At 34.2% G+C, this 16,603-nt stretch overlaps 2 protein-coding genes, 1 long non-coding RNA gene and 1 other non-coding gene across 6 annotated transcripts; 1 reads left to right on the plus strand and 3 right to left on the minus strand.

Annotated features, from left to right (window-relative positions):
* Window positions 1-1,390: 1,390 nt before the first annotated feature.
* LOC123210318 lies at window positions 1,391-2,893 on the minus strand. The gene is made up of 2 exons (XR_006501252.1): window positions 2,262-2,893; window positions 1,391-2,061 (listed from the first exon to the last, which is right to left on the minus strand). It is a non-coding gene; the product is annotated as an uncharacterized LOC123210318 (long non-coding RNA).
* A 5,862-nt stretch (window positions 2,894-8,755) lies between these two features.
* On the minus strand, window positions 8,756-13,288 carry LOC123210319. 3 transcript variants are annotated; one of them, XM_044628596.1, is made up of 8 exons: window positions 13,212-13,288; window positions 12,447-12,762; window positions 12,143-12,340; window positions 11,780-12,052; window positions 10,961-11,063; window positions 10,635-10,753; window positions 10,212-10,388; window positions 8,756-9,927 (listed from the first exon to the last, which is right to left on the minus strand). In XM_044628596.1, the coding sequence occupies exons 2-8, from the start codon at window positions 12,750-12,752 to the stop codon at window positions 9,085-9,087; spliced, it is 2,019 nt and encodes a 672-aa protein (XP_044484531.1). In that variant the 5' UTR covers window positions 12,753-12,762; window positions 13,212-13,288; the 3' UTR covers window positions 8,756-9,084. The 3 variants fall into 3 exon arrangements, with proteins under 3 accessions (XP_044484531.1, XP_044484530.1, XP_044484532.1); XM_044628595.1 differs by having other exon boundaries at window positions 13,151-13,287; XM_044628597.1 differs by having other exon boundaries at window positions 13,112-13,287.
* A 338-nt stretch (window positions 13,289-13,626) lies between these two features.
* LOC123210332 (60S ribosomal protein L9-like) lies at window positions 13,627-14,972 on the plus strand. Its single transcript, XM_044628617.1, has 3 exons — window positions 13,627-14,068; window positions 14,456-14,578; window positions 14,743-14,972. The coding sequence occupies exons 1-3, from the start codon at window positions 13,694-13,696 to the stop codon at window positions 14,827-14,829; spliced, it is 585 nt and encodes a 194-aa protein (XP_044484552.1). The 5' UTR covers window positions 13,627-13,693; the 3' UTR covers window positions 14,830-14,972.
* A 1,220-nt stretch (window positions 14,973-16,192) lies between these two features.
* On the minus strand, window positions 16,193-16,264 carry TRNAG-UCC. The gene has a single exon. It is a non-coding gene; the product is annotated as a tRNA-Gly (tRNA).
* Window positions 16,265-16,603: the final 339 nt, after the last annotated feature.

Raw genomic sequence — 16,603 nt, forward strand, 5'->3', positions numbered from 1 at the left:
CTCTTTTGACGATATTTCAAAATTTAACTTTTAATCTAGACAGTAACAAAGTCAAGCACAAATACCAATGTTTAGAAACTTGAATGCGGGTGGGTTTGTGCTGCCATCATGAGAAAATAGTATGCAGGCCACTTATAAAGTGAGAGGTTTAGTGTGGTTAAAAGCTCCTAATCTGAATAAGATGACCTGTCTTTGGATTAACAGAGGCACAATTCTGATTCCAGCTCTTACAATACAAACAAATCACACCAACCAGGCAAACAGAGTCTCACAAAAGTCCCATATCCAGTACCTCTAATTTTCTATGGCAGACTCATCGGCAGCAGTGCTCTGATTGTGACTACCAGTGTACTGGTTCTAGTGTTGCTATCTTAGTTGTCACTCTTGAGTTGTTTTTTTTCACCGTTTAGATCTAATGGAAAAGGCTTTTAACATCATGCTTCACTCGAGCAGATATTTTGAATCTTAATCTTGCTGAATTATTGGCAGACACTAATCTCTATTACCAATTCTAGTGGTTAGATGTACTTTTAAATAGTTCCCACATTTTAAACTGTAAACTTTTTTCAACCATTTTTGTACACACAATTTTTTACTTTTCTGGGTCATTATCATTGCCTCAAATGATGACAATTAGTTAACTTTTAACACTCCGTTGAATTTTAGCATTCTTTCATCATCTCAGGTTAGAATATGGTTGAGCTTGAGATTATTGGCTGGCCATTGTGAGGTTTGAATCTTCTCCAACATTTTGTGGCCTTCAACAATTCCATTAAAGAGAAGAAAGTTCATCACCAGACAAAAAATAAGATCATCCACATCCTTTTGAATGAATTTACAGGTGAAAGAAAATAGCATCATGAACTTTGAATCTTACCTTGCAATCTGAAAACGAGTTCTTCAGAACTGTAAATACAATCCAAAAATCTGAGTTGTATAGAACTTAAAAAGATCATTGTAAGGATCTGGAAAGCTTATAGAAGACTAAACAAATTCATGTCATTGAAGACTGGAATATATTATATATTCTGCAAGCCAACTCAAAATACATGTTACAGCTGGCATTAGAATAATTCTTATCTATTTTGAGCCCCTGACATGCTCCCTCTTTTATTTAGAGAATCTCATAAAGAAAACGCCAGCAGTGGCAACTCATCAGCTCACAAGAATCACACACAGAATATCAGAATTTAGTTCAAAGTTAAAAAATCTATGCTAACCAAGTCATCATTCTGATTAATATTGATTAGCAGAATCATTTTCTGGTGCAGACGGACTAGAAACAGCCATTGATTTTGCCGAATTTGTACTCCTGAGAATCTTCATTCAAAACCAAGCAAGCCAGACAAAGAATAAAGAAAGATTAATAGCAAATTGACACAAGAAAGTATTGATGTTGCTAACAAGAGGAAAAGAAAGTTTTCTATTTAAGATTGATAACTACATTGAACATTAGATATGATAAATCTAAGCTTAACCCTTCTGTTTTTCTTTTATTTTTGCATCAATTGAATTGTGGTCTTCCCCCCGTTCACCTCCATTTTTATTTTTTTCAAGTCCATAATCTAAACCTACATCAACCAGACAATGTAGGGAAACAACTTTCAGAACTAGTGAATCCTGGACTGCAAATTTCATCAACTTCATTAGGACTAGAGGGAGTTGATCTTAATCTTCTAAGGGAATCCAAGCTTCTTCTAAGAATTTGTCTCAATACAGAAATCAAATGAATTGCGGGATCTGGTGGCGGTCTAGAAGATCTAAATGTTTTGCAGTAATCCATGTGCTTAGTCATTGCTTCTTCAGTGCTAATAAGTCTTTCTGTTCTTAAAATTTCATCTTTTATGACCTCTGCACACAGCCCACAAATCCATTTCCCTTGATAACTTTGGCGAATTGTTTGGATGTATTCTGGCGTGCATTCTTCAGTTAGGCCACAGCAATCACATTTTGCGAACTCAACTTCAATTTGATTGATTGCTTTTGTGGTTGCCTGTGCTGTTTCTGGGGCTGATACCACCATTGGATCACTTACTACTGTTGCAGATATTGCCAATCACCCTGCAAAATTAATGATGACATAAGCTATATATCAATCATCAATCAAAAATCAACAAATGACCAAACTTTAGTCCGAACTCTTTGCTTCACCAACAAAATCAAATACGCAGAAACATGAAAGAAACTTTAAAAAATGAAACTTTACTCAACATATAATTGATAGCTCAAAAACCAAAAAAGTAAAAAACAAGATGAATTACCAGCAAAAGCAGACTTGAACAAATCCTTGTATCTTTCTTTTAAGTGCTTAATTTCTCTCTACTTCTGCCAGAACTTATGGCTTTTGATTTATCTCTCTTTCTCCCACTCTCGTTCTTCAACTTTATCTCCTCCACCATGGATTAAAAAATCACACATCAAAACCATTCTATGTAGAACTCAAAACCCTTCTTCCTCCTCCCAATCTTCAGACAGAAACACACTCAAAATACAATTTTCAACAACACACAAAACACCCTTTTCGTTAAAACTTAAATCTTTTTATGAACAAAAACCAAGATTTTACTCTTTCTTGCTTCTCCTTCGACGACTCCACCCACAAACACAAATACAAAGCTCAATCAAATAAAGGTAGAAGGTTCAAAGACAGAAATAACAACCTTTTATAAACAGAGAGGCCAATGATTGAAGTGGAAAGAACTAGAGTAAATTCAATGTACGTAAAAACTATGCTGTCAGTGAATCCTGACCGTTGCAGCCAGCTCAGCTTCTTCATATCATCATCTCAAACTAAACTTTACCCATCATTTACTTCGTTTCCACGTTTTCTGTGTTCTCTTTTCACCTGGGTTTCTGCCACGTGTATCGCAAGAATTTCCTAGTTTTGAATTTAGGTTTTTCACCACCACTAACCTTAACTACAGTTCTAATATTAAAGCAATTTTAGAACTAGATTTCAGTCACACTTCCCTGAATCTTACGTTATGAATTCGATATTACAATCATTAGTAAAAACTAAATACAAATTACACATCAAGGAATTGGCTGTAAAAACAAAGTAACGAAGGAAGCAAATGTTCATGTTCAAGTAAGAAGGTCGACAAGACAAGACAAGACAAGAATTTTTAATGGGGTGATATTCAATTGAGTTTTGTTCACATTGTGGACGGTTGGCATTGATTTCGTTCACTCTTGCAGGGAGTTAATCAAACGAGTTAGGCTTAACGTTTAATGACAAGGCTCAAAGTCAAGCATTAGTTCACCCTTCACAGCTTGGTTTCATATTGATAGAAATAAATATGTGTTTGCTTCAGAGAGGTAGTTTGAGTGACTTTAATTAGAAGAATTAGAATAATAAATAATTGATCACGTGAGAGAAAAGAAGCATGACGATATTGTCTATCATCTTGATGATTAATGGGTTATTTTACAATTTAAGCAAACCCCTCTTGCTCTTGCCCCCACTACATGATTTAATTATCTTGAATAGAAAAAGGGATATGCTTAGTTGGGGGATTCCAAATCACCCTTAACTTACCAACTAGTCATACTCTAAATAATGTTATTTAGTGAATACAATAGACCATGCTTTGCCATGACTGCAATTCCAAATTATTGTTATTATTGCCATCAATTGTGAAAATGACTCCCATTATCTAATAAAAAATATTCTGTAAATTTATTTATTTATTTTTTTGTAACATCAATTGTAAAGTTTGGGATTTTCTAAGATTTCATAAATAAAATAAATCTTTTTGAATTAATAATATGACAGGATGATAGATATTTATAATATTTTAACACTAAAATTTCAATGGCAGAAAGATTTATGTTATTACTACTACTATAGTTATCGAGATTCTATGATACACGATATCATATGATATAAATGAAAAATGATATTTATTATAAAATATATTAAACTAAAACAATATGTTAAACGTATAATTTGATATAATACACATTATTGATATGAGTCAATATAATTGATTAGAGAAAGTAATGAAATAGTAAGAATTTATATTAAAAATTTTAAATTTTTAATAATATTTGTGATATTTTTAAAAATAATAATATATTAATTAATTTTTTATTAATATTTTATTTTTTAAAAGACATATAATAATATACGAAAATTTAAATTTTTATTTGATTATTATGATTGCTACAGCTATTACAGGTTTTTGTTATTTAATCATATCCAAGGGGAATTATTGTGATTATTATAGGGTTTGTAAGATAAAACAACCCACCCATTTCTTTCTTTTTATTTGTTTCTATCTTCTTCCTATTCAAACTTCTAGATTACGAGAACAAATAATAAAGGCAAAACTTTTCTCTTTTCAAATTCAATTAATGCTACCAAGGCAGCAAGTGTAAACTTATTTATTTCAATACTGAATAATAATGATATTCATATGGCTAGAAGTTTTCCAGATTTCCCATTCATATCACATGCATATCAAACATGAATCTCTAGGTCATTTTTCAAAGTTCCAGTAAATGGAGGGACACAATTGATAGGTAATGCATTAAATCTCTAGGTCCTTTTTGGTATGCCAACAAAACTCATTTATATCACAATTCTTTTGTTAGAATTCATAAGACATGAAAATAAAGATCTTTTTATTCTAATATGTGTGTCACAACAAGGTTTAAGGCCTTTATATAAGAGATGAGCAAAATATCAGAACTAGAATTGAAACTGTCAGGTTTCTCAATTTTTTGTTTTAGTTTTTTACTTAGAACCTATCTACCTAAAATAGGTTTTGATTCTAAGTCTAGTTTTGATTTTATCTCAAAAAGAATTGGAACCAACATGGAACCTCCTCCAAATTAAGTTTTGGGTACCTAGGCCAACTATTGTTAAACAAATAGAACCCTAAGAAAATGATAGAAACTAAGAGAAATAATAAATCAAAATTAGTTTTTTTTTTTAATTTCATGTGATGTAGGGATAATGGAATAGACGTTCCATGAGTTAGGAATAAACATTTTAGGCATCATATAAATAAGAATAAGACCCTTAGTGAGTGTTATTAGACGTTTCAAAATGCCTTTAGTTATTCCCATTAGAATGAGTCATTCCAATGGTCATTTCTCATTCGAACAAATCGTTTTACTAATCATTAATTCTTATAATTGTATTATCTATTTCTATAACAAGTGAAGTACAACTAGAAACCAGACAAGATTGTTATATACTAAATGATCAAGAGTCAAGAGTACAACAAACATTCTATTGAAAGAACAACCATTCCATTAAAATAGAAGAATTTTTGCCGTATTTAAATTTTACAATTTTAGAGATAAATTTTAATTATTTTTTTTCATTTTGGTCATTTTCAACTCTAAGATTTTATAAAAATATTTAAAAAGGCTGTTTAACTTTAAAAAACATAGTCTATTATTGAGATTGAAATTAATGCTCTTACAATAAAGTTAACTGAAGGGAATTTATTTATCCAATATTTAAATTTTGATACAATTTGATGATGTTTTATCATATCATATGTTTTGCTTATTGTTTTGTCATCTTTTATTATTGTTTTAACATCATTTGGTATCATAATAAACGTTTGTTATCAGTGGCTAAACATCCAAATAGTGTCAAGGTAGACAAGGTCATGGTAGGGGTCATGAAGACGCTCCTGTAGAAGGTGCAACATTTCACCAACATGACCCACAAGACGTAGAGATTGACAATCTAAGAAGGCAAATTCAAGATCTTCAAAGGCAACTTGGACAAGTCAAGATTCCTATAGAAGTTGATGAGGAATGCAACAATGAAATCATTGAGGATGGAGTGGAAGACATTAATCCTTTCGCTAGTTCCAATAAACAAGTGGCAAATTGGAAGATTAGGTAGAGAAACCAACAATATTCGTGGGATATAGGCATGAAGATTGAGATTCAAGAGTTTGATGGTAAGACTCATCCTGATGAGTTTATTGATTGATTGGATATTGTTGATAGAATATTTGATATCAAGGAATTTTTGAAGAATCAAAAGGTAAAGTTGAGAAGACATGAATCAATTTGGTGGGAGCATTTTAAGAAACAATGGTCCAAGTCAGGCAAGTAGAAGATATAATTGGGAGAAAATGAAGAACTTGTTGAGTCAAAAGTTTTTTCCTGAACATATAGGAAGAAGCTTATATTGAGTATCAGAATGTTAAGCAAGAAGGTTCTGTTGAGAAGTTTACAAAGGATTTTGATGGGTTAAAGGATGAGACGTTATGTAGTCAAGGAAGATGAACAAACAATTGCTAGATACCTTGGGGCTCTTTGGGCTAAAATCTCATATATAGTGCGACTGCAATAATATTGTACGTAAAGATGTTTGTCGACTTGCTATGAACGTGGAAAAACAAATTAAGCAAAAAGGTGGCAGTGGATTGAGGTTTTTTTGCCACTTTTCAGGTAAGGAATCCTTGGGAATTTGGGAGGGTTTGACGTCTTTCAAACCAACAACCGTGGCAATGGAGGGGACTAATCCTAAACCAGATCCAAAGGGAAGCAAGTGGTCAAAATTGGTTCAATAGGTTTTAAAGGAAAACTGTGTTTCAAAATTCAGACTGATTGTGACGTTAATTGAGGAAGATAATGAGCTAGTATGCAATGGTGAGGCAGAAGAACAAAAGCAGACAGATTTCAGAGAAGACAAGATCACTTATGAAGATAAAGGTGAATCTTTTATTTGTTAAAAGATTATTGAATGTTGTTGAAACAAAAGATGAGAAATAGTTGAGGAATAATATTTTTCATGCAAAGTGCCCCTTGAAGGGGAAGGTATGTATCATAATTATTGATGGGAAGGGTTATAAGAACATTGTTACTACAGCCATGGTAGATAAAATTGAATATGAAGGCAGAGGAACATCGATCCTAAGCCATACAAGTTATCATGGCTCAAAAGGATTGTAAAGTGAAAGTGAACAAGGGGTGTTTAGTGTAGTTTTCGATGAAGAAGTATCAGGATCACGCATGGTATGATGTAGTATCGATGGATGCATGTCATCTCCTATTAGAACGACCTTGACAATATGATCAGAAGGTGAAGCATGATGGCTTGAAAAACACGTACTTTCAAAAGATGTATATTTGACTTAATTGGTTTAACAAAACTTTCTAAGTGCTATTTAGAAAATGTAATGGGTGATTTAAACTCTAAAATCCATACGTGCTTTGGTCAATTATTAAAATTTTTAATTAGTATCATGAAAAAAGGCATATATTGATATCAAAAATTAGTAAAATTGATAGAATATTAGAAATTTCAAAGTAAAAGTTGGATTCGAGTCTCTGTTATATATATAAAATATTAATTTACTTGATATAATGATAATAGATTCGATTATTGTATCTCAAATTTATCTATTTAATAAATACGAATGAAAATCTGTCCAATAAATACGAGTGAGAATAAATGGGATCCTGGCTTATTAAAAAACAAAAAGAAACATGGTTAGGTGAATTGAAAGTGGGAACAAACCGATAAAAATTAGATAAAACCCTAATTACAATCTAGGAGATAGATTTTGAAACCTCGAATCAATGCAAATCACGTGTACATAATTTTCTTGTTGAGTCTCTTTCGAGGGCTGGTTATTTCTTTGTTAATATATATTTTTATTTATAAAAAATAAAAAACGTATATAGTTTTGTTTAATCAATTTGAAGGCATAATTGTGACATTGATGGGGCTAATAATGTAAAATAATTAATTATTTTTGACGTGGCGCTTACCTGTCATACACTAAGCAAAATTAATGCTTAATTTTCTAGTGCTCTTGAATTATCTAATATTTTCTTGACTAATTTGGGATATGCCCTTTATTGATACTTATGTGATTCCGCCAATTTAATTATTTAATTTATGAATGATATTATGTACATAATTTTTTTATATATAAATAATGATATATTATTATATGATTAAATAATTAAAAATTAAAAATAAAATAACACTTAATCACGTGGTAACATATCATTATTTGTATATAAAAATTTTGTATCTAATTTTATTGTTAATTTATTATGGAGATGAATTGATAAGTACGAAATCTCAATCAAAAATTAAAACTAAAAGAAAATTATAAAAAAAAAAAGTGATAGATGTCTAATGAGTTGAAGGCCGTATTTATTGACCCATAAAACAAACAAAAAAATGTTACAGAAATTATTGCAAGGTCTTTATTTTTCAAAAAAAATAATAATAATTACCAAGTTGTTGGAGTCTATTGTCAATCGCTTGAGAAAGCAGCAATTATACATGCATTGAACATATATAATAGGACAATTTCTTTTATTTTCTGATGTCAAATTAATGATGCATAATAAATGGACAAAAGCTTGGATTTGATTTTGACCACCAGTTTTGTAAAAATCTAGCTTACTCTATGTGGTGGATCAAGATTTAAGAAACTGTTAATTTGATGTTAGGTAAGTGTCTCAGTCTTAATCACATTGGTTATATGTCTTTCTCCCCTCCCCAGTTTATCATTTGTTATAACAAAAAAAAAACTATATGTACAAATATTTTTCATTAATTTATCTATTTATTTTTTCTCTCGCTTTAAAATAAATTGACACAGCATTTATCAAACTATCAGAAACACCCTGCATCACGAATTCTCAGGTCTATGTGATATGAGTTTGATATGAACACAAACCAAATGAACCACAGAAGTGTTTCTGAAGCCTTCCCATTACAATGTGAAGGTGAAGAAATGGCATGTTTTGAGCTCAAGAATAAATCAATCAAATTTAATAAAAGCTCATTGAATGAGCAAATTAACATACAACTTTTTGATGAATCATTTCCAAACAAAGAGATCGAAAAGTTATAGTTCAAAAAATCCAAAACTCTATATACTGGTTGAGGGAGACCTACAGTCATCTATCAAAAAGGACACCCCGGGTAGCCAAAGATGAGTTTTGTTTTGTCAAAACCTTTGATATGCCCAGAAGATTGGTGAATTCTTGTGGCTCCTGGATTTGAGTCAGTCAAACTAGAAGATTTGCAATGCTGTTCTTTGCAGAGCTATATATTACAAGTTATTAGTTGGATGATCAGTTTCTCTATAAAACTACCTCTTTGGTGTGCCCATTGTGATTAGGGTCATCCAAACCTTGTTCCTTGTCAAGTTCTTTTATTAGCTTTTCAATCTGTCTTCTGTATACTGGCATGAAATGATCACTTATCATGGTTTGTGACAACCTAAGTTTACTATACAGCGTTCGAGAGGTAAGGAAAATTCCAACCTTAGGCTCTGTCACTGTCTCATCACAGTCAGAGTTGCTAGAGGATGGTGTATCACTTTCAGAGTCGTCATCCACAAGAAGAGTTACTATATGCATGATCTTCCCTGGAGGAAAAAACCTGTGTGCTTCCTTCATTTCTGATGCAGAGTTCTCAGCCTGACCTTCGCCTACCTCTGCAATGGCTGCTGCTTCTTCTTCCTTTATTTCCTTCACCACATCACCACCCTCATCATATGTTCTGTCATAAAGCTCATGTTCAAGTTGTTGCCACAACTCAACTTCGGTCATGCGGTCTTCATGTGAATTATGGCTCATAAGATCTTCACCATCATCAAGATCACCATCTTCATCCGTGTGAGGGCACAATTCAACCGAGCAAGACCCAACTTCTGATGTCCATTCCAATCCTACAGAAGAAGAGACAGGGAGTTGAATATTTTCCATTGAAGTTCTGGTTGTGATTTTCTTGGGAGATGCAAGAAAAGGTTCAGAAGTTTCGGATTTGGAGGTAGAAGATTCTAAGGACTCTCCATCTTCTTTTGAGATTGAACGAACAGCTGAGGCTCGATGACGGGGTCCAATGCATGACCATGGTGACAAGTTAAGTGTACGGCGTGTCCAAGCTGCCTGGGCCATGCTCTGGGCTCTTTTCATAACCACCTGTATACAATTACATGACATACAAGTTGAAAATCAGTAAACCAAGTTAAAATATGCCTGAAAGCATAAATCGATAATTCATAGTGGTTTGGAAAAACAGTGGGGAGTGCCTGATTTCTTAATAAAACAATAAGTATAAGAAGGGACCAGACTAAAACTACAGTAAAAAAATTTTGGTTAGATTTTAAACAAGAGGAATGTTTTGCACAGCTTGAGTACTACAGAAATTCGGAAACAAGATAATTGCAGGCCAATGAACTTTCATCTTGTCAAAATGAGGTTACCTGTGTACCATTGGACACTGGGCGCAGAATTGCCCCAGCCCCAGCAACTTTTGCTTTAGCACTTGCAATGGAAGGAAGGCGAGAACCCAGTGCTGATGCAGAGCGATAGACAGTACTTAGAATTCTTGTACGCTCAATCTGATTCCTAAGATCATTCACCCAAGCAGATGCAGTCACCTGAAAAGAGTTTCTTTTTGTGAGAAGCATGAAAATGTTTTCAACTAGAGGAATAGGCAAGACTAATATGTTTCAGCCGATGTGAATGATGACAAACATTTAAACTTCTATCAAGCACTGTTTAGCCTCTTTTTTTGTATTTCAAGCTAGGATTTTTAAGATCAACAATTCACCAAGGGAAATTCAAAATTCAAATCTTAACTCTTTTTAAAACAAGGCAGAAATTGAAATAAGTAGGAACATAACCTCAGCTCGCAAATCATCCACTGAAGCAGCAGAGAAAGTTGGCACTAAGTCAGCCCCATTTATAACAGAAGTAATGAAATCATTTCCCGAATCTGCCAGTTCCCAAGTCATACAAGCAGCTGCACATGAGATCGAGTTAGCTCTACGATTGTGTTTGACTAATGAAAAACTCATCCAGCAGACTGGAGTAAACTGAAAAACATATGGTCATCATGAACAAACTTTAACATAGAAGCATCAGGCTATGGTGGGTTCACATGTAAACATTCCTAGTATATAATGTAACAGGAATACTATTCCCCTGTCTTGGAACAAAAAGAACAAACCTGGAGCAAATGTAACACAGGTTGTTGTTGACAATTCCTTCCGCTCCCGCATTACATAAGTTAAAAGAGCAGCAGTGCCTCCACCCAATGAATGTCCAACAATCTGTTAAAAATCCACAAAAGTAAACACCAAAATTTATTTACTGGCAATCAAATCACATCAAATGAGAAATTAAGAGGATTTGGAGTATGATTATATTTTTAAAGAGATTACATCAACAGCACTGAAAGTACAGAGGTGTTGGGGCTTTGCGCAGACAAACACAGAGGCTAAAAAATCAACAACCACTTTTCAAGCCCATCAAAAAGAAAACATAAGAGGACAGTAAAAACTTGATCGTTTTTGAAGTAAAAATTCTCTTGTACAGAACTAAAATATGTAATGGAACCTGCAATCTACATCAAAATTTGTATTCACCATGAGCTGAATTCCCATTCTACATTATCATTTTTTTTTTCTCTTTTCTTCTTCATTAATTTTACTTATTTACAGGAAGCAGGCTTCTTCATAAAAATCTTATAATGGAATCCACAATAAAAAGTGATTTGTAGAACGCTTTTAATAGAATTTCTTGTGTTGGACATGTGAGGACATGGCTCTAATGACCATCAGTATTCTACATTAATAAAGACAATGATAAGAGAATGTACTTATGGTTGCCTAAAATATGTCAAACATTTTCAGGGTGCTATCTCAACTGTATAACTAATTTGTTACAATGCCAAAAGGCTTGTTAAAATATTGAACATACATTTCCAACTAAAAATTTAAACTAAACCAAGTACATTCACATAGAACTAACCAAGTTATATACTAACCTTAAGTTTATAATCAGGATACTCATCAAGTGCTTTAAGAAGAGGAGGAGTGGAAAGTTTAGCAATCCACCGTGCAGCTGCAACCATACCACAATGTGCATAACCTAAAACTAAATTGCTTACTCCTCCTTCATGCACAACAGTGTGATGGAATGGCACCACTGCTCCAGTAGCAGCAGTCAGAGTATCCTTGATACTATGTGTTCCACGAATCAACAAGAGAAAGCACTTCGTTTTGTGATCAACTAATATCGTAAAAGCTGGTTTCAGTATCTGCATAGATCAACAACAATCCACCCACATCAAGTTAGAGAACTAATGAATCAATCGATGAAAAAATGATTCAATTCAAATGAAACGTACTCCTGCTTTTGGTTCCTGAAGAAGAATATTTTCTTCAGTATACCCAGTCTCCTCCAGAAATAGAGGAAATGGCTTTTTTGAGAAATGCCAACACAGGGTTAACAAATTCAGCAGATATCTTAATTCTGCAGTAATCTCAGGTCCTTCGAGTTGTATGCTATCTTTACCACCAAATACACTGCCAACATGCAAGTTTCCCTGAAAGTTGTGGTTAGAGTATAGAATCAAAACAAATGTACTCATTCACAACAAACACTCGAAATCATTGCACATATCATATTCTAGAAAGATAAAGGATCCTCACCTGCCTCTTCCATAGAAAATTGATCCCGAATGCCAAATCCCCTATGGGCCATTTCCCCAGAGTCTCCGAATAAGTAAACCTAAGAGTCTCTGACAAAGTTGATATTGTCTCTAACCAGGTACCCGGTGCTTGAATTGGTCTATGTGAAACACCTCTACTTAAAGGCGCATGACTGGTAGCAGCAGAACCATTATCACAGACGCCATAGTCATGATCATGTGATTTACTCAACTGCACTTTCCGGTTCAACATGTAGTACAAAAGAGCAGCTGCACCAGCTGCAGTAGCCATTGTTCCAGTAGCCATGAATTTGTCCCTATACGAAAAAACAATAACAAAGTTCATCATCCAATTCAAAATTTCAAAACATAATTCAAAGTCCAGTAACATTACACCATAAAAAACAAAGCATTGCCTGATAACTACCCAAATAATTTTTACCCTAATTAAAATCAAAATCAAATTAAAGACACTACAAACCCTAGAAACTAAAAAACAAAACTTTGGTCCAAATCTTCAAGAAAAAACGTTCCGTTCATTTTCCCCCAATTTCTCAGCAACAAACGACGAAATCAATCAACCCAGTCAATCAAAAGCCTAAAAAATTTAGCAATCAAAACGAAAAAATATAATCAAAATTCCTGAGAAGCAATTAAAATTTTGACCTAAGATATCGAGAACCCAAACAACAAGTGAAAACCAACCCTAACAAACCGGTAGCTTCGATTATTAAGGAAGTAATTGATTAATTGTCGTTGTTCAAACCTCAACAGGCTTCGAATTTTCGTAGATTTTAAGGAATTAAAATCGAAACATGTTGACGTTGTTGTGTTCCACTGAAACCGAATATGTTTTTCTTTCCTTTCATACAAACACATATATATATTATTTGGAAAGAGTTCAGGGGACACGTGGCGATGGTTAATCCTGGAAGCAGTGAAAGTACGTACTGGAGAAAAGTGCAGTTGAAACTGATGTCACAGAGTTAAAAGTCGCCACGTGGAGTCTGTTTTCTGTGCGGTTCGTGAGGTGGGGCGAATCCTTGGAGAACTTTGATATTTCAAGAAATATTGGGTCGAAAGGATATTTCAAGTTTGGGCCTCAAGTTGGGCTTAGTCAAGGGCCAACAGTGCAACCCGCCCAACTACGTATATAAAATAAATAAATTCGTCTTAGGGTTTACACATGGTTTTGCACTTTCATTGTAGCCGCAGCAAGGAGCAGACTATCACTGTCCATTTCAAAAAATGAAGACGATACTTTCTTCAGAGACGATGGACATCCCTGAAGGCGTTAAGATCAAGGTTAATGCCAAGATTATCGAGGTGGAGGGGCCTAGAGGGAAACTAAGCCGCAACTTCAAGCACCTCAACCTCGACTTCCATCTCATGACTGACGAGGAGACCGGCAAGCGCAAGCTCAAGATTGACGCCTGGTTCGGCTCCCGCAAGACCAGCGCTGCCATCCGAACCGCCCTCAGCCATGTGGAGAATCTTATCACCGGTGTCACTAAGGGTTACCGTTATAAGATGAGATTTGTATACGCTCACTTTCCAATAAACGCTTCCATCACCAAAGGAAACAAGTCCATTGAGATCCGTAACTTTCTTGGAGAGAAGAAGGTACCTTTTTGTTTATTTTTATCTGCAGTTAGTAACATTACAGGGATGTTAGAGCTTTTGTTGATTTTATGTTAATATTTGCTTTGAACTTCGCTTGAACCGTCTAATTTCGACATTATTCGTGAAATGTTATGATTGGGTTTATGGTATTGTTAAAAAATGTAGTTTCCTCACGGAATTACTAATTTATATGCGAACAAATTTGATTATGGATCTCCAAGTTTTAAGTGTTTATCTTAGAACTAGTGTATGCGTTTCACCGAAAAGATTAGTCTTCAGGTTTCATTTTCCATTGAATGCTCTCCTGTGAGTTTCCAATATTGTTAGGAGTTTTATGATGTTAAAAGATTACATTGTCAACATTGGCTTACTTATTGTTAACAACAGGTTCGAAAAGTGGATATGCTTGAAGGTGTGAGCGTTGTCCGATCCGAAAAGGTGAAGGATGAGCTCATTTTGGATGGGAATGACATTGAGCTGGTCTCTCGGTCTTGTGCTTTGATTAATCAGGTGATTTTTTTCTTCTCTCTGTACTTGTGTCTTGTTTGTGCGTGGCCGGGCATGTATGTGCTGCTCCTTCTGAGTGATTCTTGCCCTTACTCATTTATGCTAATCTATGTTCTTTGTGTATGAGCATTCACGTGGTCTGACCGTGTAGTCTCCTTTTTGAACAGAAATGCCATGTCAAGAACAAGGATATCAGGAAATTCCTTGACGGTATCTATGTCAGTGAAAAGGGCACAATCTTGGATGAAGAATGATTCATTTTCAACTTTCTGTCATAGTAATCTTATGCAAGTTTATTGTTCTTGCTTCAAACCCGTTATATTGTTTTTGTGGAGTTTTTTGTATGAGAGAATTTTGGATTTCTGCCATACTAGTCTATAATGATTTTCTTCCGGTATCTTTTATGATATTATAGGAGTGATTAACATTTTCCTACCATGGTCTCAGAACACATTTTTCAAGTTGTTTAACAGATGGTTGCTTTTTTCTGTCCAAAACCTAACGCCTCACTAGGTAGTCCAAGTCCAAATTCTTAAGTTCATAGGACGAATGGGTGATAACCACCTACATCATCTTAATAACATCTTCATATCCCTTTATTTGTTCGTCTCGTTTCTCTTTCAATATCTCAAACAATTTTTGTTGCCGATCTTGAATTTTGCTTTACCTCTATCGCCATTATTCCATTGTGGCTTTTGCAGATGTCACCACCACTCCATGAGAGCAAGTAGCAGGATTAGCTTTCATGGTGTTTGTCGAATCTCCTCTTACCCCATCGCATCTTAGAGACCTTGCCCTCAGCAAACGAATACCCCTCCTGGGAGTCATCGCCATCACAGATTTTGCCATTGACTGTCATCTGTCATCACTGCCCCACCCACCCACTCGTCCTTCACCATCATAAACATAGTGATACAATAAGATTACCCAGCCCATCTGGACAATCATTGATCAAATGACCAACGGTTGAGGTGCACTCTCAACATGCTCCCATGTTCATCCATTTTCAGTGGATGAAATGCAATTTTTCAATTGTTATTATTTCACTCTGAATCTCAAACAATTGGATTAGGGGTTTGTTCACAGAGATTTTTAAGGCATAGCTGCTTTAATGTGACCTACCAAATAAAAACCATGTTCAGAATGATAATCTAAATTTCTGAATCAACATATTTGTACACGGAGAATTGATTAATACTTTGGCTACAGAACACAGTAATATTTTCGTGCTCTTGCTATGGTTAAGTGATCCTCTTCATCATATTGGAGGTGATCCACCTAAAAACATTCAAAAGGAAACGAGGTGTTGCTATGATTAATCGATCTTCTTCAAATATTTCCTCCAGCTTGCAGAGATGGATGTTGGTGAAAGAAAAGAAACTTTGAGGGCAGAATGCAGATGTTGGGTGGCAACAAATTTCAAGGTTAAAATCTCCATCAAATGCTAAAAGATATAAACAAAATTGCACATGGTCTAATCAAACAACCCTCTGTTACTTTCTTCATACTAACTTGGGCTTATTTCTCGATCCTATTAATGCACCCATAAAATGACAAATTTTTATGATTAAAATTTAAAATGGTATTTCAAACCCAAAGAGCAATAAAAACAAAATATGCGTTTGCCGGGAGTCGAACCCGGATCTATTGCTTGGAAGGCAATTATCCTAACCGTTGGACTACAAACGCTATTGAGCTTGATCTATTCTTATTATTATTTGATTTAATTTATATCTTTTTAACTTTCGATTCCTTTGGGGAAAACTATATAAAGATAAAAAATAATAACCAATTCACCTACTCATATTTTGTGAAAGTCAAATTTATAAGTTTAACTAATTAATAGTTAGAATAAGAGAATAATTTTTTTTTTTAAGTTTTCCTAATCAGTGATGTCCTTTGATAGAACAATAAATCTCTGATACTAGGTGAGCATTGAAGGTGTGGCTTCTCATTGTAGATTTACGATGAACTTGCTTTTATATTAGTCACTGTGCTCTTTTCTCTTTTCACATGTCAATGGTGAAT

This window comes from Mangifera indica, chromosome 3 (assembly GCF_011075055.1).
Source record: "Mangifera indica cultivar Alphonso chromosome 3, CATAS_Mindica_2.1, whole genome shotgun sequence".
Taxonomy (NCBI): Eukaryota; Viridiplantae; Streptophyta; class Magnoliopsida; order Sapindales; family Anacardiaceae; genus Mangifera; species Mangifera indica.

Bases quoted from the DNA above. Each gene is read 5' to 3' on its own strand.
- LOC123210332 (XM_044628617.1), top strand. From the start codon at position 13,694: ATGAAGACGATACTTTCTTCAGAGACGATGGACATCCCTGAAGGCGTT. The intron at 14,069-14,455 runs GTACCTTTTTGT...TGTTAACAACAG, and splicing joins ACTTTCTTGGAGAGAAGAAG to GTTCGAAAAGTGGATATGCT. The intron at 14,579-14,742 runs GTGATTTTTTTC...CTTTTTGAACAG, and splicing joins CTTGTGCTTTGATTAATCAG to AAATGCCATGTCAAGAACAA.
- LOC123210319 (XM_044628596.1), bottom strand. From the start codon at position 12,752: ATGGCTACTGGAACAATGGCTACTGCAGCTGGTGCAGCTGCTCTTTTG. The intron at 10,754-10,960 runs GTTTGTTCTTTT...TCTCATGTGCAG, and splicing joins CTGTGTTACATTTGCTCCAG to CTGCTTGTATGACTTGGGAA. The intron at 9,928-10,211 runs GTAACCTCATTT...AATTGTATACAG, and splicing joins CAGTGTCCAATGGTACACAG to GTGGTTATGAAAAGAGCCCA.